This window comes from Pseudophryne corroboree, chromosome 3, assembly GCF_028390025.1.
Source record: "Pseudophryne corroboree isolate aPseCor3 chromosome 3, aPseCor3.hap2, whole genome shotgun sequence".
NCBI classification, from domain to species: domain Eukaryota; kingdom Metazoa; phylum Chordata; class Amphibia; order Anura; family Myobatrachidae; genus Pseudophryne; species Pseudophryne corroboree.
This window is the reverse complement of record NC_086446.1, coordinates 787,040,035-787,063,153: the sequence shown is the minus strand read 5'-3', so window position 1 is coordinate 787,063,153 and position 23,119 is coordinate 787,040,035. Positions and strand designations below refer to the sequence as shown.

General features: G+C 43.0%; 1 protein-coding gene and 1 pseudogene across 4 annotated transcripts in view; both read left to right on the top strand.

The window, feature by feature from the left end:
* Positions 1 to 18,686, top strand: part of ADD3 (adducin 3) — a 141,655-nt gene extending 122,969 nt beyond the window's left edge. For 3 of the 4 annotated variants that reach the window (XM_063962641.1, XM_063962643.1, XM_063962642.1), the window contains 12 exons: positions 4,922 to 5,073; positions 7,039 to 7,119; positions 7,222 to 7,371; positions 7,670 to 7,813; positions 7,982 to 8,080; positions 8,432 to 8,614; positions 8,801 to 9,061; positions 9,260 to 9,379; positions 9,685 to 9,771; positions 11,617 to 11,731; positions 11,955 to 12,035; positions 15,158 to 18,686. In XM_063962641.1, the coding sequence (XP_063818711.1) occupies positions 4,922 to 5,073; positions 7,039 to 7,119; positions 7,222 to 7,371; positions 7,670 to 7,813; positions 7,982 to 8,080; positions 8,432 to 8,614; positions 8,801 to 9,061; positions 9,260 to 9,379; positions 9,685 to 9,771; positions 11,617 to 11,731; positions 11,955 to 12,035; positions 15,158 to 15,435 (1,751 nt within the window). In that variant the 3' untranslated portion in view covers positions 15,436 to 18,686. The remainder of the gene's footprint in view (positions 1 to 4,921; positions 5,074 to 7,038; positions 7,120 to 7,221; positions 7,372 to 7,669; positions 7,814 to 7,981; positions 8,081 to 8,431; positions 8,615 to 8,800; positions 9,062 to 9,259; positions 9,380 to 9,684; positions 9,772 to 11,616; positions 11,732 to 11,954; positions 12,036 to 15,157) is intronic. The other variant, XM_063962645.1, reaches the window with a different exon arrangement.
* Positions 1,604 to 1,711, top strand: LOC134899902 (U5 spliceosomal RNA; annotated as a pseudogene).
* Positions 18,687 to 23,119: the final 4,433 nt, after the last annotated feature.

Sequence of the window (23,119 nt, the reverse complement as noted above, 5' to 3'; positions counted from 1 at the left end):
GGAATAACTCCGCCAGCGCTAACAAAAGACAATCTTTAACTCCGCCAGCGCTAACAAAAGACAATCTTTAACTCCGCCAGCGCTAACAAAAGACAATCTTTCCAAAGGGACAATTTACCTTTGGGTACCAGAGTGTTTATTTCACTGGTCTTATATTTAATGCACGATTCTATGTCAAATCTCACACCGATAACTACCAGTGAGAAGGGTACATTAGTCCAGCACTCAGGTAGTGCGGGGTTTTGGACAACCATACATAATCGTTTCCAAAGTTACGCGATCCGCCATTGGTATATGCGTTTCTGTCAAACATTATAAAAACCCCAGATACATTTGGGTCACTAGATTCTATGTATGAAACCAGGTCGATCACGGTTAAATAAGCTGCAGAGTATATCTGTAAAGCTTCTGCTAACGCCGGTTATTTTCATTGTCGTTAGTTAAGCGCGACAAGGCCAGAGCTTGTTTGCTCATAAATTTGATATACTTGTAACGGCATTTTATCCCTTTTAGGATATTCTGACATTAGCGCATACAGTATACTGGTAACGGCGTTTTATTCCTGTATAAGAAACAGTCACGCCTTGTAACGACAGGACGTTACAGTCAACAAACCAGTGGTTTGATGTCCTCTTTTACAATTGTGGAAGTGCGTCTTTTCATGTTACATTTGCGAGGTTTCATGACTTCAACTCATATATGTCTCAGCTATTTACAGCTTGGAGTACAAAACTGCTTCTGTCGAACGGTTTGGCAGGTTGTCATTTAGTCTTTGCTGGGTTATAAACCAGGCAATAGTACGCCAATAGAGTCAAAGTTACTTATTTCCCTCTGTTTGAGCAAAATCAAACAGCTCCGTTGCAATATCAATCAGCAAGTCATTTACTACAGTTAGAAAATGGATTTTCTGCAGTTAGTTTGGTTTATTGGAGCCACAAAATTGTATAATTGCATTTGATCTTCACAATGCGTATTTACCAGTCCGGTTTCTTCATCTCAGGTTCTAGCGTTTGCAAATCGCCACAACCATTACCCATTTCGTTTCTACCGTTGCTTATCGCTTGCGGTATTTACCAAAGTGATGTTGCAATGATAGCTCATCTCACATAAGAACTATGTATCAACAAAGTTCCTCTATCTTGCGCTACTAATGCGGTAGCAGATTAAGTTCGAAAACAATCACATCTAAGTCTGTTTAAACGATATCAATTCCGAAGTAAGATATAAATACGGTAAATCAAATACTTTTACCTACTACACCAGCAACAACAAAAAGTACACGCACACTAGCGGTACATTGCTGTATTCACTTATTAAGAATAAAGATGTGTTTTCAATTAGTTCGCCACCCTTCACTCGCGTTTCCCACAAAGGGACAAGGGTGCGTATACTCTGGACGACAGTCACAGAGAGTTAGGATTTGTACAGTCACAGAGAGTCAGGATTTGTAGTTAAATTCAACGCAAAGGTTCTAAAACACGACAGATTGCTGTCGATAAATGTACTAGAACTCTGTGCATTTTACAATGCAATAGATAAATGTCCTAGAACTCTGTGCATTTTACAATGCATTAAATGATTCGCTTTCAGTCGGACCAGGGATAGACTCTGGTTTCTCTTCAGAACGAATAAATCTTTCGCTTGTTACTAAAGATTTCTGTGGAGAGAAACAACCGTGAGTTTCATGTAATTTTGTTTTTCAGGCCTGGCTCACGCTGCCCTTAAGCAGTCAAACAAAGCAACGGCAGTTGTATACACAACAACCAGTGAGAACCAATAAGCCGCATGGCAATGCGGCAGGTAACTCAAATCTTCAATGGCTCAGAACGCCATTATGTAAAAATGTCAAGACATCAATCCGTGAGTGGACATCTGTTAGACACACGATCTCACCCGTCAGGGTTTGGATCTTGAAATCTGGACATTAAATCCAGAGGTGTTTCATATGTGAGTCCACACAAGGAGGTTACCCTCAAGTATACATGATGGCATCTCGCCACAATTACAAAGGTTCAGTATGTGTACATCACATTCATGAGGTCATTCAGCATCGTGTGTCTAGCTACACCATTTTCCGCTTCTCTCTTCGTTGCCAAAACGGATCAGAAGACAGTTCGTCACAGTCATACTGGTGGGATCTCATGGGTTTCAGAGAAGTTGGTTCTCGAATTTTCAAGGAATACTTGCACACGATCTGGGCCCGCTCATAATACGTCCAACCTGTTACATCAGGAAACGTTCTTTTACCCATAGTTACCTATGTACCTATTATCTATGTACCGCAGCTGCGATTGACAGGGTGAGGGTTCAGACCGCCCTCTTAAAAAATAGAGCGTTACTGTATCGGTTATACCAACCATGTTACGAAATAGTAAGCCGCTTAAGGCAGCTCATTATTAAAAAATTTCGTGTGCTTACATAGGTTGTAAACCTCGGAAGTTTCCAACATCATACTTCAAGTAACCGTATTCTGTTAAACGGAATGGGATGGAAAACTGCGTTCATCTGCACTAAGAGTGCAGGTATCTGTGTGGTAAACTTATTTTCAAAGCGTTTGCCTCTATTTGCGTCTGTAAACATCTTTCTACAAGTTGTCACCAAAGTTCAGACTCTATTTATCCCACCTACAGCGCCAGGCGATTTGAGGTTGGGTTCAGATTTATGACAGTTTTCATATTTTGGAACCTTTTTCAACAAAAGGGAATTAAGTTTTCTTATTTTGGAACCCTTTCAAAAAATGGGGATTAAGTTTCTCACTTTGGAAAACATTTTTCTTCTAGCCTTGGCTTCGGCAATAGTGCTTCGACAAGGGGTTTGTTTTCAGATTTGGGTGCCTTGTATTACAAGCCACCGTATTTGAGTTTTCTCATAACAAAGCAGATCTTCGGACGAAATCCGCTTTCGTATTCTTCACATCAATATACCAATAGTGGTTCCTGTGGGGACAGCACATTCTAAAATTCTGAATGTGGTACACGCATTACGCGTTTATATATGTCCCGAACGTCTACAGTACGTGATATGAATACGTTGTTTGTTCTATATGATACTGCAAACTGGAGTTAGCCAGTTTCTCAGCAGGCATTATCCAGTTGGATAATAATGACTACAACTCAGGCTTACTTTAAAGATAAGTTACAATCGCCTACGTCAGTAATAGTTCATCCCACAGGTTCTGTGGGAATGTCAGACCCAGCGGGTCGTGGAGTGTCTACGACGCGGCTACATAGCCTTCAGTGCACCACGTTTGTGCACCTTTACACGTTATAAATGGTGGCGCCACCAGCATTTAGCTTTGGCCTGCCTACTGTTACAAGTATCAAACAGCTCTCCCGCCCACGAGGGAAGCTTTGGTACGTCCCAAGAGTACTCCAGTGACCCCTAGTGGATGATAAAGAAAATAGGATTTTGGTACTTACCAGGTAAATCCTTTTCTTTGAATCCATAGGGGGCACTGGACGCCCACCCAGAGCAGTTTTACCTGGGTTGTTTTAAGCTCAAGGGAGCTTACTAAACAAATTTTACTTGTGTGGTATTAAGCTCAAAGGAGCTTATGGTAACACATTTTCACCGATTGGCTCAAATTATAAAGTTCTATCGGTTAAGGTGTCAACTGTTTAGTTGACAATAAGGTTACAGGTCAACTTTGTGGTTGTCTGTTATGTTATAGGGATTCTCCATTGTCAATCCTCTCTATATCCTGTTCGCTCAGTAAAAAACACTGGCAAAGTACACTGAGGTACTTGGGGATATGGAGGGGGGGGAGAGTCCTAAATTTGAATATTCAGTGCCTTTGTTCGGCTACGCCCGTCCATATCCCAAGAGTACTCCAGTGCCCCCTATGGATTCAAAGAAAAGGATTTACCTGGTAAGTACCAAAATCCTATTATCCCAGCATGCCCTAACATAGTTTTGCTGTCAGTGAATGCTAAAGCTGTGTCAGGGCATGCTAGGATGTGTAGTTTCTCAACAGCTGGCGGGCCGCAGTTTGGACATGCCTGACCTAGCCTAACGGCTTCAATTAGGCAATCATTTACCTTGATTGACCAGTTAAATAGTTAAGGCAAGCTAATAATATTCCCAATGCGGATATCAGCGTAAGGACTTGAAGCAATAGTCCTAAGAATGTGCCTTTCTTTAGATTTGCTAGGAGCCCATACAGAGGCATGAGGCTCGCCATGCCTCAGTGACTTGACTAGCTCCTAGTGAACTGAAAGCAGTAAATCGGATTGTATGGCAGAATGTCTGCCTCCACTTGCAGGTCCTAGCCGAGAACTGGAAATAAATGTCAGGGTTTGTTGTTATCATCTGTAACTTGTGTTTTGGTGTTTTCCTGCTCTGTACACAAGTACTCAGTATTGTCAGTATTATTCTGCCTTCTGTCCTGTGCCACAGTCGCACCCTCTCTCACGTGTCCTCAGGAATACTGAGCCTTCGGTACAAAGGTTTGGCAGGCCATAAACGCTGCAGGGCTGGGTTACTCCTGTCTAATATCCAGCAAATGAGAAGACACCGCTAGATGTCTCGTTTTCCAGAGGTGTCTGGCTAAATCATTCACACGGATGGGTTTAATTACCGGATAGCTGTCTCTGTGAACGTCCTTCCTCCAGCTCTGTATCTGCAGGATTAGTACCAGGAATCTCTCTGCGCTCTTTAATATTTACATTCTATCAGGTTTTTCGGTCCTGAGTTTTTGGAGAGACCTATATTCTTCACTTCCCCATTTCTGTTTGCGTCTGCTGCCCTCTAGTGACTAAATTACCATAGTACATGGTAGGACGCCTGCTTGTCTTTGGCAGGGATTAGAAAGCTGTTCTCGTGTCCCGCCTGCATGTCGCATATTGGAGGCGGACCTCATCTCGGTCACTGCGTCACCATGCACCCGCTGCCAGTTCATTGAATTTCTCTCTTAACTCCCCAGGTCTGGGAATGGTGACGCCAATTAACGATATCCACCCTGCGGTGGAGCCCTTGATGGCTAAAGGAGAGAAGTTGACTCGATGCAAGCTGGCTAGCATGTACCGTCTGGCCGATCTCTTTGGCTGGGCGCACCTGGCTAGCGCCTACTTCACGGTGAGTGCCGCCGCTCCCCCGTTCACAGAGCGGCTTTTGTGAAACGCGTTGCAAAATGAAAATGAAATTCTTGCCAACTGAAGGTCAGACAGAGCCTCTCGCCCCTCATCACCCCCAACCACATGTGGCCTAGAACCCAGCCTGATGTTTATAGTGTGGCTGACATTCTAATCAAAAAAACATTTTTGATATATATATATATATATATATATATATATATTTTATATATATATTTATATATAGAACAGTAAAGAAAAAGCAGCGGCACTCCGTTGAAATGAATCAGCAAACGTGTATTATGGGCAAAATAACATCACAATGGTCACATAAAGCACCAACGTTTCGGGGTCCTGAGACCCCTTTGTCAAGGCGTGAGTCTCAGGACCCCGAAACGTTGGTTCTTTATGTGACCATTGTGATGTTATTTTGCCCATAATACACGTTTGCTGATTCATTTCAACGGAGTGCCGCTGCTTTTTCTTTACTGTTCCATGGATTATTTCTGCGGAGGGCACCCGGATTAACGTCAATATTTTGGGAGTGCCGGGCACTACAACACTATATATATATATATATATATATATATAGATATATATATATAGATATATATATATAGATATATATATATAGATATATATATATAGATATATATATATATATTAGTCACAGAAGTTCTGTTGACTGTGTGAGTTCTTCAATTTGCCGTGAGTGCCACGTTTTTGCTCTGTTCTATTACTTCGGTTTTACGGAGGCACCGGCACTGTGTGTATTGAGCTTTAGGAGTGCCTTACCTTTCCATATGTGTGTGTGTGTGTATATATATATATATATATATATATATATATATATATATATATATATATATATTATTATTAACCTTTATTTATATAGCGCCACAAGGGTTCCCAATGCGCCCAATTACAGGGTACATAAATAAACAGGAAAACACCAATATAGGACAAGTACAGGGTAAATAAACATAGTTACATCAGCAGATGACACTGGAATAAGTATCAGGTGGCAGAAGACTGCTGGATGTGGTACAGTTGAAGATTATTAAAGTAAGACAAAGGATAAGCACATGAGGGAATGGATGTAATACATTGTCACACCTAGCTGTAAGGGTGGGTGATGTAAAGAGGTATCACTGTAGAAATTAAGAGCCAGCTGGAAATTTTAAGGATAGTTGCTAGCCATAATTAATTTTTAATGGTGTTAAGATATTTTGATTGCTAGGGTCCTGGGATTTTTCCAGCCCCTGTCCACTTGTAGGGACCATTGTTACCGTGTATAAAGACATTTATGGTGGAACTAAACTCTAATAAATCCATGTTAAAGTAGGGTGGGCTGTATTTGTTCTTTTATTCAGATGTTGCTCTTTGTGCACTGCCATATTTGACTCGATACTTCATGCCACATCACTGACTGAATGATGTGCGACTGTTTCTTTTTAACCTGCTGGCGTATTAGCATAATGTAATGGTGCCCGGAGCTAAGAGAGAATCCATTTTGCTGGGTAATACAACTCGGCATGAATAGCTATGACACAGTGCAAGTTTCCGGCTACCGATTGGCGCTATAGGAGCTACATCCGAACTTAGATCCCACAGTGTGTGACGCTGGTCGCATCAGCGCGGGAACCACGCGGCGCACAGATCCTTTTATATCTTTATTTTTCTCAGCAAGTGGAAAGAGTTGTGTTCTAGCTTCTTTTGGGTTCAGATTATTATGGAAATTGCACATTTACCGTTATATAAATGTAGTAAAGTTGTTGTTTTATGAAACTGGAAAACTTCAATATTGAATTGTATTGTAACGGTGTGACACCAAGCACCAAAGGAAACATCAGATGCCCCGTAGAGACGAAAATAAGACCTAGTGGTGGCTGGCGTCATTCTGTCTGATCGCTTATTTTATCGTTGTCTCTTTGTCCGGTCCCTGACTCTCTTTTGCTGTTGTGCGTAGGTCCGAGTCAGCAAGGAGCAAGACCACATCCTGATCATTCCCAGAGGTCTCTCCTTCTCTGAAGCCTCTGCCTCCAATCTGGTAAAGGCGCCATTCTCTCTCTGTTCTTTTATTCTGGATCCCGCCCATGAAGTTATCGTCCCCCCGTCTGTTTTGTTCTTTAAATATCTTTTCTCTTTGCAGGTGAAACTGAACATCGTGGGCGAGGTAGTCGATCAAGGAACCACCAACCTGCAAATCGACCCTTCAGGTTTCAGCCCGCACGCTGCCATTTACTCCACGCGTCCCGATGTGCGCTGTGTCATCCATATCCATACACCCGCCACCGCTGCTGTGAGTGATATGGCTCTCAGACCTCAGCAGTCCGTGTTTAAACATTGCACTCATAGCCAGATAGGGGATTACTGCAGTCTCCGTGTATCCGATAACCATCTTGGCTTTCATGTGAGCTTAGTCTGTCCGCTCCCTTTCGTTGGCATAAAACGCCGCTGGCACTAGGGGGCGCTTCCAGGAGAGGTAGCTGGAGTCAACAGACGAAAAAGTTCCAGATGCATTATATTCTGAGACTGCTGAGCGTCCTGTTCATTTACACTTCTTGTTCAGCTCCTCATACGTTTCATCCTCTCATCAGGTCTCATCTATGAAATGCGGTATCCTCCCCATTTCCCAGGAGGCCCTGCTGCTTGGTGACGTGGCGTACTACAATTACCAGGGATCTCTGGATGAGCAGCAAGAGAGAATCCAGCTACAGAAAGTCCTGGGGCCCAACTCTAAGGTAGCACTCAATCTCTGTTTGTGGTGAAACGCGTTTCACAATAATGTTAAAATTTATGTGTTACAGTTTACTGCATTTACTTTATAAATTTGCAATTGAAACCCCTGTTTGTGCCCTTTACCCGTGGTGGGGTTCACACTTGCCCTGACTGTGTTTCTCTGTGTGCAGGTCTTGGTGCTGCGGAATCACGGGGTGTTGGCGCTGGGCGAATCGCTGGAAGAAGCTTTCCATTACATCTTTAATGTGCAGTTGGCCTGTGAAGTTCAGGTAATTCCAAGAACCATTTGGTATTAAGTAACAGAAGACGCGTTAAGTGTGTTCATTGTAGTTCTTATACATGGTATATACCAAATGAAAGGTCCCTATTAAATTAGATTTTCTGGTAATTGTGAATCGGCTTCATGTGACCATTATTCAAGTTTGAACAGTGTTCGTTTATCTCCAGCGGTGTCTGTTTAAGAAGTTAATCATCATTTGTTTTTATTTCTGCAACCCCCCCCCCCCCCCTCCCCCGTATTTAATAAAACATGTATTGCGCCTTGTACTGTGATGTTACTGGGGTGCCCCTCAGACGTCAGTGATTATTGGAGAGCCTTGCTCATGGTAATATTCCTGCAGGTACATGCACTGGCCGGGTCTGGAGGAATGGACAATCTTCTCTTGTTGGACCTGGAGAAGTACAAGGCTGTCACCCATACCGTGGCTGCAGCCGGGGGTGGAGGGGTGAACATGGAGGGCCAGCACAAGTGGAAAGTTGGGGAGTTGGAGTTTGAATCTCTCATGAGAATGCTGGACAATCTGGTAAGTACTGGGGCAAACAGGGGTTTTTTTTTTTGAGGGGGGGGGTTGGAGACACTGTGCCACCTACAGGCAAGCTATTGGGAAGTGACACCCCCCCCTCCTACACACACACACACTGATAATTATGTGATACCATTCGGTATACAGTTAGTAACAGACCATCGTCACCTTTTACTTTCCCCGCAGGGTTACAGGACAGGCTACGCCTACAGACAGCCCCTGACACGGGAGAAGCCGCGGCACAAGAGTGAGGTGGAAATCCCAGCCACCGTCACAGCCTTCTCGTTTGATGACGAGCAGTCGATGCCACAGTCTCCACTCAAGTTCCTCGCCCAGAAGCAGCAGCGGGAGAAGACGCGCTGGCTGAACTCGCCAAACACGTACCTGAGGGTCCACGTGCCCGAGGAGTCTCTGAATGGGGAGATGAGCCCGAGAACGAAGATAACAGTGAGTGAGGTTTCTGCCACCCATTCTCTGCTGCCGGGATTTACCTGTATGCAGGCATTTAACAACACGGCTTTTGTAGAATTCAGCGTTGTTTAAACCGCTTGCTATTTGCTGTGAAGGAAGAACTTACTTAGGGGAGTTCCTCAAGTCACCTTTCATGACCCCGGTCCTCAGCCGAGCTCTCGCTCTCTCTTGCAGTGGATGAAAACCGACGAGTTTAACAAGAGTTCCAGTGGGTATCCCATCAAAATAGAAGATCCTAACCAGTTTGTCCCACTGAACACCAACCCGACAGACGTTCTGCAGAAAAGGAACAAGGTAACGTCTGGTTTCTTTAGGTTTGCACTGAGTAAAGTTGGACCGTAATGCTCGACCGACTTCTGCCTTCAGTTCATCTGTAGCTTCAAGACATCATGATGTGTAATGTAGTCGGATGTCCATGATCCATAAAGGAAGAGGAAAGATCTTTGATCCACGAAGGTCTCTACAGCTCTGGAAGCGAGATGCAGGAGCCGTTCTGTTAAACTGTTTCACTGTTCCCAAAAGTAATGCTTTAACTGCACATACAAAGTCCTTCCACTATAATAATGACCACTTTCCTCCATCTTATTTTTCTCCCAAAGATCCGGGAGCAGAATCGGTACGATCTGAAGACAGCTGGTCCTCAGTCTCAGGTCTTGGCTGGAATTGTGGTGGATAAGCCGAACCCTGTAAGTATCCTAGCTTGGAACAGCCGTCGTTTGCGAGGATGGGAGGGAAGCATATGTCCCTGCGTACTCTGATAGAGCTGGCAGTTTAGTGTATAGGTCAGGGGTGAGCAGGTAGATAACTTTGGAAGGTTATTTATTTATTTATTATTTATTTATTTATTACCAGTTATTTATATAGCGCACACATATTCCGCAGCGCTTTACAGAGAATATTTTGGCCATTCACATCAGTCCCTGCCCCAGTGGAGCTTACAATCTATATTCCTATCACATATATACACAGACACATTCACTAGGGTTAATTTTGTAGGGAGCCAATTAACCTACCAGTATATTTTTGGATTGTGGGAGGAAACCGGAGTACCCGGAGGAAACCCACGCAAGTACGGGGAGAATATACAAACTCCACACAGTTAGAGCCATGGTAGGAATCGAACCCATGACCTCAGTGCTGTGAGGCAGTAATGCTAACCATTACACCATCCGTACTGCCCAAAGGTTGATACCTGTCGTGTCTCAAAGTGAAGGAAAATTATAAATCTGTAGATTTGGTAATTCTTTAGCACTGGTTATTTAAATATAATTTAGGGCAGATACATCGGACATTGGTTTCAAAAATCCAAAGGCTAAATATAGTATTAATGGCACCATCCTGGAAACTACTGAGGAGGAAAGGGATCTAGGAGTCTCTATTCCAGGTGACTTAAAGGCTAAATGTAGTATTAATGGCACTATACTGGGAACTACTGAGGAGGAAAGGGATCTAGGAGTCACTATTTCAGGTGACATAAAGGATAAATATAGTATTAATGGCACTATACTGGAGACTACTGAGGAGGAAAGGGATCTAGGAGTCACTATTTCAGGTGACATAAAGGATAAATATAGTATTAATGGCACTATACTGGGAACCACTGAGGAGGAAAGGGATCTAGGAGTCACTATTTCAGGTGACATAAAGGCAGGTAAGTAATGTAACACAGCAATGAGGAAGGCTAGTCCGATGCTTGGTGCATTGGGAGAGGAATCAGCAGCAGAGAGAAAGAAGTAATAATGCCACTGTATAGGTCATTGGTACGGCCTCATCTAATTCTGGAGACATATCTACAGAAGGATATTAATACATTAGAGACTGTACAAAGAAGGACAACTAAAATGGTGCATGGCCTACATCACACAACTTACCCAGAAAGACTAAGAAATCTCAATATACAGTATATAGTCTGAAGCAGAGACGGGAAAGAGGGGACATGATAGAAACCTTCACATATATCAAGGGTTTTAATAAAGTCCAGGAGGGAAACATTCTCCAAATGACGAGAACCAATAGGACACGAGGACATGCACTGAGACTGGAGGGGGGAGGTTCAGGGGAAATATGGGAAAAATGACTTCACAGAAAGGGTAGTGGACAAGTGGAATAGCCTCCCATCAGAGGTGGTAGAGGCTAAGATGGTAGAGCAATGTAAACATGCATGGGATAGACATTAGGATCTTCTTACAAAGAGATAAGGATCAAATAAGGTTTGAGCTAAAAATATGGTAAAAAATATGGTCCGACTAGATGGGCCAAGTGGTTCTTTTCTGCCGTCACATTCTATGTTTCTATGATGCACACACACAATATACAGAATGGGTGTAAGGTTATCGCATGAATCGGAAAGTACGAACGCTAAATGCTCCCACTGAAACTATCGTTTCGTCATCCTATCTTTCCATCCACGCGCTCCGTCTGCAGTCCCTTGTAGCAGGACCTGACCGGGTTACAGGGTCTCCCAGGAGCATTGTTCCTAGTTATGAGCATGCAGTAAATGTGGTGTGACCCTCGTTTTTATTCTTCCGCAGCCAATGCAGTTTGAGGAGGATGAGAATGCACCTCCCCCACCCCCCAACCCATTCAGCCATTTGCTGGAGGAAGCCGATGGCAGAGACAGAAAGGGTGAGGTTAATGCAATACGAGGTGAGTGGGTCCCTAAATTCAGACCGCCTGACATCCGTTATTCGTGACGTAGCTAATGCAAACACCCTCCTCCCTTTATCTCCTTAACTCATTCATTTAGTCTTTTCCTTATCACTGTAATGTTTCTGTGCATGCATGTGAATGTGTCCCATCATCTGAAACCCCCCCCCCCCCCTTAAGTGCCCGTCCTGCATGACCACTAACCCCAGTCTAAACCCCACAGATGCCGAGCATGAACTAATCTCAGAAGAGCCTCCTATCCCAGTAACCCAGTGCCCACCCCCGACGCAGGTCACCTCCACAGGTATTTGTCCGCTGCCGGCTGCCGTCGTCTAAGTGTTCACCTGCTGAATACAGAAACTTGTATATTCTAGATTATAGTCTAGATTTGTCTGCACCCATAAATGGGCTCAGATGTCGCCCGCTAGTCACCACCACCATACGCCCACGCCAGCAGCTGTCACATGACAGAGGATACCACGTACAAGGTGCATGGACAGACGTGAAGCCGTGATGGGGACACAAGCTCATAGAGCCGAACGCTGATCTTAATTTGCAATTAAGCAGTTCAACTGAAGAAGCTGCAGTTTGCACCGGAAGGATTACCGAAACCTTAAAAAATAATATAAAAAACTGCAGAAATACAGGAAACGCTGTTTATCCAGATAAACTGTATTAAACCATAATCAATATAATATTTGCATATGCACTTAAACCCAAATGAAAGGGCAATTAGCTAAAAATGTAAATTCACGAAAGATCGCCATCCGAATGTCCTCTTCATATCCTCTATTTAAAGCTGCAGGTGACTGATTATTTTAAATGTCCTGAATTTGTGTGCTGTCGCCATGGTGTTCCAAAAGACATACAATCGTTTTACAAGTCCTTATCAGTCATTCGTAGTTTTAAGTAATTGGTTAATTATTATAAACACAATAGTACTTACCTCCCAGCTGCTGGTGGTCCCTATTTGGCAGCTTATTGGAGGAAACTGTTATAACCTCAATATGGTTATAAGTCTGCGTGTATCAGGACGGTTACCAGCGGCGCAGCCGTCACTCGCGTCACTGTGTAACTACTGTATAACAAATGAATTTGTTAACAACTAACTTTCCAAGGACTAAGATTCTAGCGATTTACTAACAACTAATGCTGTTATAGGCTCTTATATTTGTCGTTGAGTGATTGAGACGGCAAACAATGAATTTGGGCCATTTAAAATAACCAGTCACCTATAGTTTTAAATAGAGTATATGACTATGATGTTTTAATGCAGATCTTTTTGTGACTGTATGCTTTTAGTTAATTGTGATTGGTTTTAAGTGCATATGCAAATATTAAATTGATTATTGTTTATTAAATGTTATCTGGATAAACAGCGCTTCCCATATTTTCTGCTTTTTTTTAATGATGTGAGGGCACATTGGGCATAGGCTGGTATGTTGGGGGACTGGCATACTGCATGGGTACAAGCTCGTATGTGAGGGCACAGGTATAACATGGGGTACTGGCATAGTGTGTGGGCACTTACTGGTATGTTAGGGGTATTGTCATATTGTGTGGGCACTAGCTGGAATGTTGGGAGTACTGGCATACATACTGTGTAGGCACAGGCTGGTATGTTGGGGTATTGGCTCACTGTGTGGGCACTGGCTGGTATGTTGGAGTATTGGCATACTGTGTGGGCACAGGCTGGTGTGTTGGGGTATTGGCTCACTGTGTGAGCACTGGCTGGTATGGGGTTTTCGCATACTGCATGGGCACTGGCTGGTATGATGGGGTATTGGCATACTGTGTGGACTCAGGCTGGTATATTGTGATGTTGGCATACTGCGTGGGCACAGATTGGTATGTTGGGGTACTGACATTCTGCATGGCCACTGGCAGGTATGTTGGGGTTTTGGCATACTACGTGGGCACAGGCTGGTATATTGTGGTGTTGGTATACTGTGTGGGCACAGACTGGTATGTTGGGGTACTGACATACTGCATGGGCACTGGCTGGTATGTTAGGGTTTTGGCATACTGCGTGGGCACTGGCTGGTATATTGTGTTGGTATACTGTGTGGGCACTGGCTGGTATGTTGAGATTTTGGCATACTGCGTGGGCACTGGCTGGTATATTGTGGTGTTGGTGTACTGTGTGGGCACTGGCTGTTATGTTGGGGTTTTGGCATACTGTTAGGGCACTGGCTGGTATGTAGGGGTACTGACATACTGCATGGCCACTGGCTGGTATGTTGGGGTTTTGGCATACTACGTGGGCACAGGCTGGTATATTGTGGTGTTGGTATACTGTGTGGGCACAGACTGGTATGTTGGGGTACTGACATACTGCATGGCCACTGGCGGGTATGTTGGGGTTTTGGCATACTACGTGGGCACAGGCTGGTATATTGTGGTGTTGCTATACTGTGTGGGCACAGACTGGTATGTTGGAGTACTGACATACTGCATGGCCACTGGCGGGTATGTTGGAGTTTTGGCATACTGCGTGGGCACTGGCTGGTATTTTGGGGTTTTGGCATACTACGTGGGCACAGGCTGGTATATTGTGGTGTTGCTATACTGTGTGGGCACAGACTGGTATGTTGGAGTACTGACATACTGCATGGCCACTGGCGGGTATGTTGGAGTTTTGGCATACTGCGTGGGCACTGGCTGGTATTTTGGGGTTTTGGCATACTACGTGGGCACAGGCTGGTATATTGTGGTGTTGCTATACTGTGTGGGCACAGACTGGTATGTTGGAGTACTGACATACTGCATGGCCACTGGCGGGTATGTTGGAGTTTTGGCATACTGCATGGCCACTGGCTGGTATGTTGGGGTTTTGGCATACTACGTGGGCACAGGCTGGTATATTGTGGTGTTGGTATACTGTGTGGGCACAGACTGGTATGTTGGGGTACTGACATACTGCATGGCCACTGGCGGGTATGTTGGGGTTTTGGCATACTGTGTGGGCACTGGCTGGTATATTGTGGTATTAGCATACTGTGTGGGCACAGGCTGGTATGTTGGGGAATTGGCTCACTGTGATAGCGCACACTAGTATGAGGGCACTAGAATATTGAGGGGACACAGCCTAGTGCATAGTATAATGTGTGTTGGATTGGGGGCCATTGATGTAATGAGAGGTATTGACTATTTTGTGGGGCACTTTTTGAGGAGCAGTGTTCACCTCCAATTTTTACCTACAAAATTGCTGGCTCCTAGTATGTGGCTTAGGCTCCTAGCTTCTGGATAAGCTTCTCCATCCTTGGGTGATGTAACCATGTTTTATATTGTGGCTGATTTTAGCTGATACAGAGCTAAATCTGTCTAATGATTACCATCTCTGAAGGAGATCGCCACACAAATGGTAGCCGTTCATAGTCCGTGGTATCGCTTTCCCCCGCTCACCGTACACTTCTGCCTCCTCAGAGCTCCTGGAAGACTTGGTGTTCCAGAACGACTCCCCCATTGTGTTGAATGGCAAAGACGGCGGCAGACAGGAAGCAGATGAGGCCCTCGCCTTGCGCGTGAGTCAGCTGAGCGTTGGGGAGAACGTGGAAATCACTGTCCGGAGCACAGAGAAGATCATCGAAGGGGAGTTGACCCCAGAGGGTTCTCCTTCTAAGTCCCCCAACAAGAAGAAGAAGAAATTCCGCACCCCATCCTTCCTGAAGAAGAATAAAAAGAAGGAAAAGTTGGAGGCATAACAGGCGGTTTTGGGGGAATGTAGACTATTTTTAAGGGGGTTACCTTGTTTTATTCTGGAGGGACGTGTGATGCGGAGGTGACAGGCCCCCCAACCATTGTGACGCAGCCAAGAAAGAGCTCGCCTCCAGCAATCTTTTTGCGCTGAAGATGTTTGTCTGCCGGAAGTACAGAAGGAGTCCCCTCCTCTCTCCCTGGACTGCCCACATCTAGAGTTTTCAGAGCCAGCTCTCTTCTTTCTGTGTATTTAATGCTACAGAAAGAGAGAAAAAATGCATCTTCTGTGTTTTTAACTGAGCTTCAAATGTATTTTTTAAAGATACATGTCCGCACACGCATACAAAAATAAACCCGCGAGTGTGTGCCCCAAGTTATACCTACATATAACCTTTTACGTGTGCGTCCGTTCTATTCCATTCAGGAAGGAGCTTTCTGGAATCCGCAAGCAACTGGATACTTAAGCTGGAATTTAAGATGATGTGTGATTGTAATTTCCTGAGCAAGCCCTCACCGCGGCCTCCCTTATTGCGAGGTCTGCAGTGGAGGCCTCGGTTCCTTCCCTGTAAATGGGGTCTCCCCGCTATGTGTCCTCTTATAGCTCGGAGGATTGATAATGCTGCACTGTATCAGATGCAGAGTATAACTATGCAGTCGTATCTGGCAAAACATACGGGCAGTGGTCCAGGCTCACAGGGGGCAATTCGGGGGTTGTGATGGGCAATAATTGGACTTGGCAAAGATCTGTACTTAGTTATACTCTGCATACCATATCACGGCGACATATAATCACTCTACAACACGTAACCTGCGGCACATCTTAGCAGATCATTTGCCCCTGTACAGACCAACTCGACTGTTTGTTAATTTCAGGCATTAAAATCTGGGTTCAGTAGAATTAGAAAATACTTCTATTTTTTTTTTTCTTTTTCTTGCCAAATTTTTGTCTGTTTTATCATTTTGCTGCCAAAGGGCTTCTTAAAAATATTGCACAAACCGAGGGGAGGGGGGGGGGGGGGGATAGGTGTTTTATTGATATTACAAAGTGCTGTTTTGTTTTTTACATTTTTGATTTCTTTTTAACTGTTGGCTATGAATATGAAATCTTCCTTTTTCATTTGGAACTTTTTGAGAAATTTATATACGCCCTGAACTCCTTATTTGTAAGGACAGTATGGATATATATTTAAAAAAAAAAAAATTCCTTCTTTAAATTTCTACAAATAATAATATGGCCCATTTGCACCAGTTAAATAATGATTAAGTGTTTGAGGGGAGAAAAAACTCTAAATAGTTTTACAGTGAAAATAGTAAAAATAAACTCAACACTATTATTTTTTTAATTTTTTTTTATTCTTTATAATTTTGCATGTTACATGCTCTGTTTGGGCCCATGGTCTTCTGTTTGCTTTTAAAATTGAATGAGGAAACATGATACTTTTTAGCATTTTATGGTAAGGGAGAAAAAAGAAAGACAATTCTGAGTTTTAGATTTCCATTCGGACGATGAGTTTGAAATAATAAAGTTTAAGCATGTGGCTGATAAAGAGATGGTTCTGTATTGTCTTATAATGTACAGTGAGGATCATTTTCAGGTAGTTGATTTTAGCATGTAACGGAGCAATGTGGTTTCATGGACTGTGAAGAGGTCAATTTAAAAGTTACTGTACATTGAAGAATATAGAGACACCAAAGATACCCAAGTTTCCAGTAAACTTTGACTATTCATATACATTCTTCAATCCTGTCCTGTATTCATTACATGCATTAGAATTTTGTTTATCCTGGATAAATGCACTAAGATTTCCAGTGAGTTTTTTTATTTTATTTTTTTTGCCCAAAACTGAAAGTTATTCTATTCTATTATCAACATGGAATATGGTGCCATGTCTTGTACCTGGCAATGTGTTACCACCTCTAAACTGCACTTTTTTTTTTTTCTTCATTGAATGCCATTCAACAAACCTAGAGCAGCGGAATTTGACCCCCTGCTTGAGATAAACCAAAAAGATTAATAAGAAAAAAATATTTAACAAACTAATCATTTACATTTGTTAAAGTGGAAAACTTTAAATCCATGGGGGGAAAAAAGGTTTTTTTTTATTTCTATAATTTCACAAAGTATTTTTTTTTTCTTTTTTAGGTTTTTTTTAAGTGTGATTTTTTCCCCATACAGGCTCTAAATACAGATAATATATATGTTAAGGGTTATTTAATAGGGTACAAATTTTGAGAAGTGGTGATGTCAGCTGCAGATTTAAAACGGCAGTAAATGGAAAAATGAGCCTGGTTTTGTGTCTTAAATTATTGCGGCTTTAAATTTGCATCTGAGATCACCGGAATCACAATTCTTCTGAAAACTCGGGCTCTATTAAATAACTCCCATGTTCTGCCTTATTCCGCCACCCCTTCACCTCCTTAATTTGGGTCTTCTTTATTGGAGACACTTTCAACACCTCTAGCAACACATTCACTCCACTTATTGACTTTTTTTTATTTTTTTTAAATTTAATATAAAAGGTTTTTTTTTGTTTTGGGGCTTTTTTTGCGCAGTGTAAGATGGCAGCGCTTTATGTACAGCCGCAGCATGAGTTACTGTTTAAATTCGACTATACTGGAAAATATTAAAACATGTAAAAAAAAAACAGAAAAAAACTGTTCTCAGAACAAATTTGTTTTTTGATACGGTCTTTAATTCTCTCCATTAAAAATATATATATTTAATTTCTGGGAAATCTGGACATAAATATACTGGACAATAATTTGTATTAGGAAACAATTTTTTTCAGACTCCTGTCTTGTAAGGGAAGGAGGTGCCTTTTGAATTGTTTAAACTCAAATGTGGTGTTTTTGTGTTTTGTTTTGTTTTTTGGGGGATTTGTTTGTTTTCTTTTTTTTGTGTGGTATTTTTACATTGTATTACAACCATAGGAACAAGAGTCTGTGAACTATGCTACACATTTTCTAAATAATAAAAAAAGTATACAGAAATAAGTCTATATAAAAATATATCTATATGTATGCAATGTGCATAAATATTTTTTAAAATGCGTATGTTATATGCACCTTTTTCCCCCTTGCAAATTCCCTTATATATTTGCTTGAGCCATTTGAAAATCTGTCCTGTGGAAATATGTTACCCTGGAAATTGCTGATAGTTGTATTGCTAATTAATGTTTGATCACAAATAAACAGTATTTTAAGTAGACAAATTTTTGTAATTTCACCTTTTTAATAAAGAGGAGTTAATCTTTGATATTCAGTGTTTGTGTGTGTTTTATATGCATCGTGACTATTCACAGAGGTTAGGGACGTTGTATCTGATAATGTATGTGTGTAAATATGTATATATATTTTTTTTCTTGGATTCCAAAAAAATATCTCAAGACTACGTATTAACAAAGGTGAAGTATGAACAGGAGCCAATGTACGTACTGTGTGCTTCTGGTAAACCTAACCTGATTTCTGCAGCGGGGAACACTGGTATTCCACAGGGAATAACATCGGGTGTGTAGAGTTGGATCTTGATCCAAGGCACCAACAGGCTAAAGCGTAGACTGTTCCCAGGATGCACTACACCACCTCCTCTATATCCCAGCCTCCAGGCACTGGAGCTCAGTTTGTAAGTTGGTGCCTGCAGTGCAGGCAGCTAACAGGGAGGGCTGCGCTAGGCATCCCTAATAAGTGCTTTTCTAAGAAGAAAGAAGACTTCAAGGGCCGCAGCACAGGCACTAGATGCCCTGGATGTCACTGACATTCTGTGCTGCGGCTCCATCACCTCCCCCAGCGGCGCTGCATACTCCCGTGCCCTGATGCCAGGTACTTGCAGCCGAGGCTCTCCGGTTCCCATAAGGCACACATCACCGCTGCTGCTCTCCTGGATTGCGTGGCCGCACTTCAGGGAGGAGGTAAGTGGGTCCCCTAGGTGGGACCCGCCGAAGTCTCAATCCGGACGCAGTCCCAGGAGACAGACTGCGCCGCTGGCATGGACACTGTGGCCATGCAGGGACCCCACTATATCCACCAGGGCAAGGAGCACAGGTCAGATTTACTAAAATACGTTTGCTATAGGCTCCATAGTACCCGGGGGTGAAGTCCAGCAAGGGGATAAGGCGCTGACCTGTAGCCCCTCCCCCAGCTCCAGGCGCCATCTACAGCAGATGTTCCCGCCCTGGAGCTGCATCTCTCTCCTTCACTCCCTGTCAGCGTTTGGGCGCCATTTCACAAAGCTGCGCTGATCCTGGGACTGCTGGGCAATGTCTCCTCTGTAAAGCCGCCTGCATCATCAGCGCTGTGCATTTACAGGACACTTACTATTCTACATGTCGTTTAGACAGTGTTAGTTAAGAACAAGTGCATTACTACAGGGGTTTTTAGTACAAGTACCCTGTGATATACATCCAGTATTTACTGTGCATTGTTATATCTGTATTCATACATAGGTACAGAAGGTCGCACTCTCATCTTCATGATAGCCAAACACTGGGGTGTCCACTCCAATACCAAGGTATTGTAATTAAAGAAACAAAAGAAGAGGGGCACTCTCCAGGCTTATTCAATAAGTATACAATTTCATTTATTAATGATATACTTTACATAGTCCTCATGATGCTAGGAGTCACTGTTCTCAAGCGCTTTCAACCCACAATGGTCCTTCTTCAGGAGGCACAAAGCAGCAGCAGTGTAGCAAAGAATAAAACCGTGTGTAGTCACAGGTTTCCAGCAGCAAAGCTGGTCCTGCCTGATTGGCTCTATATATACCCAAACTCATTTACAAATGGCGCCAAAATGCCCACGTATGACAACATTATAGGGCGACACATGATATCAATCTTATGTAGAAAACTACCTGATCATATAGCATATAAACCTAAGAGTAAAAGCTCAAAGATCATAAGCTGCAACCTACATCCACACCGCACCCACAGTGATCTAACTTAATGAAACCCGATAATCACAAACCGTCCACACAAGCGCTCCACTTCCGGGACCGCAAAACAGGAAGACCGGCCACGATCTCCGTACAGTGCCCGAGACCACCCCTATAGAGGTGATGTCACAAACAGACACACTGTGTTCCCAGCTTACAGGCATAGATACAGAGGCTGCTACTTCATTTCATACTGCACCTGCTGCCCCCTACCCAAAATGCAACTAAATAAAAAAGAATCACCTATTGGTTATATAGATGTGGATCATCATGCTATGGATGTGCACTGCACAAGGGTATTAGAGCCAATCGTCACAATAAAAACATTCCCCAAAAGTGCGCATTAACACAACAAAGATGCTATTGGTGTGCCAAGGAGGGCGAGGTACATATTTTAATATATATGGAAAAATCAGACAACTTCCCATCTCCATAATACAGCAACCCCGCTGTAGAACCCAAAAAGTCCCCACCAGTCCTGTGCACACCATACCATCAATATACAAAAATATACAAAAAATAATAATAATAAACCTAAAACAACAACATAGCACATTTAAAAAAACAAGACAAAAAGAAAAACATGAGTGTATCGGTCAGACATCCTCTGGGAGTTCCCTCCTCCCAAGGGGGAAAAAAAAGGTAAAAAGAGCAAAGCGGAGCTGATGCTCCCAACTCGATTGTAACACAATCAAAAAAAAGTTGTTCTTTAGCATAAGAAGTTGAATGGATTTGACTAATTTAGTCCATTTGGCACAACTGAGTCCAATCTATGGATCCATCTGGCTTCCAGTTTCTTTAACAGGAGTGTTCGATCGCCTCTTCTTTTCGGGACCGGGACCCAATCAATAATTCTGCACTTAAGGGATGCCACTTGATGCCCTGCTTCCAGGAAATGTTGGGCAACTGGCTTTATATAGGAAAGAGACGGATCGCAATACAATCCTACATGCTATGAGTCACAACCGTCACTTCTCTGAAGGAACCGATGGATAAGCGTGTGGAGGGCTGCTTGAAGTCTATTTACACTCTTGCTGGTGCTGTAGATAGACCCACCATGGCAGCCTCTTGGGCTGCAAAAGGTATTGAAGCCTGGGTTCAAGCAGTTGAGGCAGAGCTACCTCTGAATTTTCCTGATAATGCCAGACAATGTCTGTCATATATTACCACAGCCTCCCATTTCATTCAGGAGGCGGCCTCTGATGCCGGTGTTATGGTGGCCAAAGTGTCTACTACGTCCTTACTGGCTCGCCTGATTCTGTGGTTACGGTCCTGGTCGGTGGACCTGGACTCTAAGAAGACCTTGGAGGTGCTCCCTTTTAAGGGAGATATACTATTTGGGGATGATCTGAACAAGATTGTGACGGACTTGGCCAAGACTGCAGGTCTCCCAAGTACTAATCCTTCGGCTCCGAAGGCTGAGTACCACTTTTCGTTCCTTTTGACCTCCAGGTAAAGCAAAGGGTCAGGCATACCCGAGACAAGCTCGCGCTTCCAAATCCTCTAAGCTCAAACCTAAACGTTCTTGGGCCGCCCGTCAGTAACGCCCCAATTTTTCATGTCATCTATAATAGGATCCACAAAGTGGGGGTGCTGCCTAAGACAATAGCAATAGGGAACAAAAGACGAAAGAACAGAATTGTCTTTTTTTGTTGGTGCACTTAGAGAAAAGACTTATATATCGGTGTAATTATGATTTTCTTAAAACTTAACGTTTACTTCATATTTTCTAAAATATCCTGTTTGGTGAAATATAAACATACATGTGTGAAAAATTAATAAAGGTGATAATTAAAATATCTTTTGGGCTCACTGTGTTGTTAATCCTGTATTATTAATTATAACTGTATGTGTAATTAATGAATCATCAAGCCATTTCATGCAAGGGGTTGGTAGTTTTGTATATGATTTTAATGTCCTGGATACACACAATTTCTACTACATCTATCACATAGGTGAATTAATCATAGAAAGACAGGAGATATTCTTTCTCCCATCTTATTCATACACATGAAGGTGAATCTGCTAACTATGGTGTTAATTGAGTTATACCGTGTGTTATCGTTCCACCAATTGAATTTAGGTGTAGACTTCCTTAGGTGAAGCACTCCTTCACACCACGTCTATTAAACAGACAAGGGTTCAGATTTTATAATCCGTCATCTGCAAAAAAATGATGTTTAGACCTAGCAGGTAGTGTGTACTATCTGTATACCTTTATTGGAGATATATTCATGTACAACCCACAACATGGTCCTGCTTTATATCCTTGCTTGGACTCTATTGTGTATGACCAGCTTCCAAATCAGAAGAAGCCTGTTGCATGACTGGGCGAGCCTCCCCCTGGTGGACCCCAGGGTGGGAGGCCAACTTCTACAGTTCGCCCAGGTTTGGTTAAAGACCACTTCAGACGCCTGAGTGCAGGAAGTCGTCTCACAGATACGCCATCTCTTTCAAGAAACGTCCCCCACGCCAGTTTTGCTCAACGGTTATCCCTTCGGATCCGTTAAAAGCACAAACTCTGCGTTTGGTTGTACAATCCCTACTGGATACAGGAGTGATGGTGCCGGTGCCTTTGTCTCAGAGAGGCATGGGATACTATTCGAAGCTGTTTCTAGTTCCAAAGCCGAATGGATCCTCCTGACCCATTCTCAACCTCAAATCTTTGAACAAATTTGTGAAGGTATCCAAATTCCTTATGGAAACTCTTCTGGCTTTGGAGCCCAAGGGTTATATGGTATCCCTGGACATACAGGATG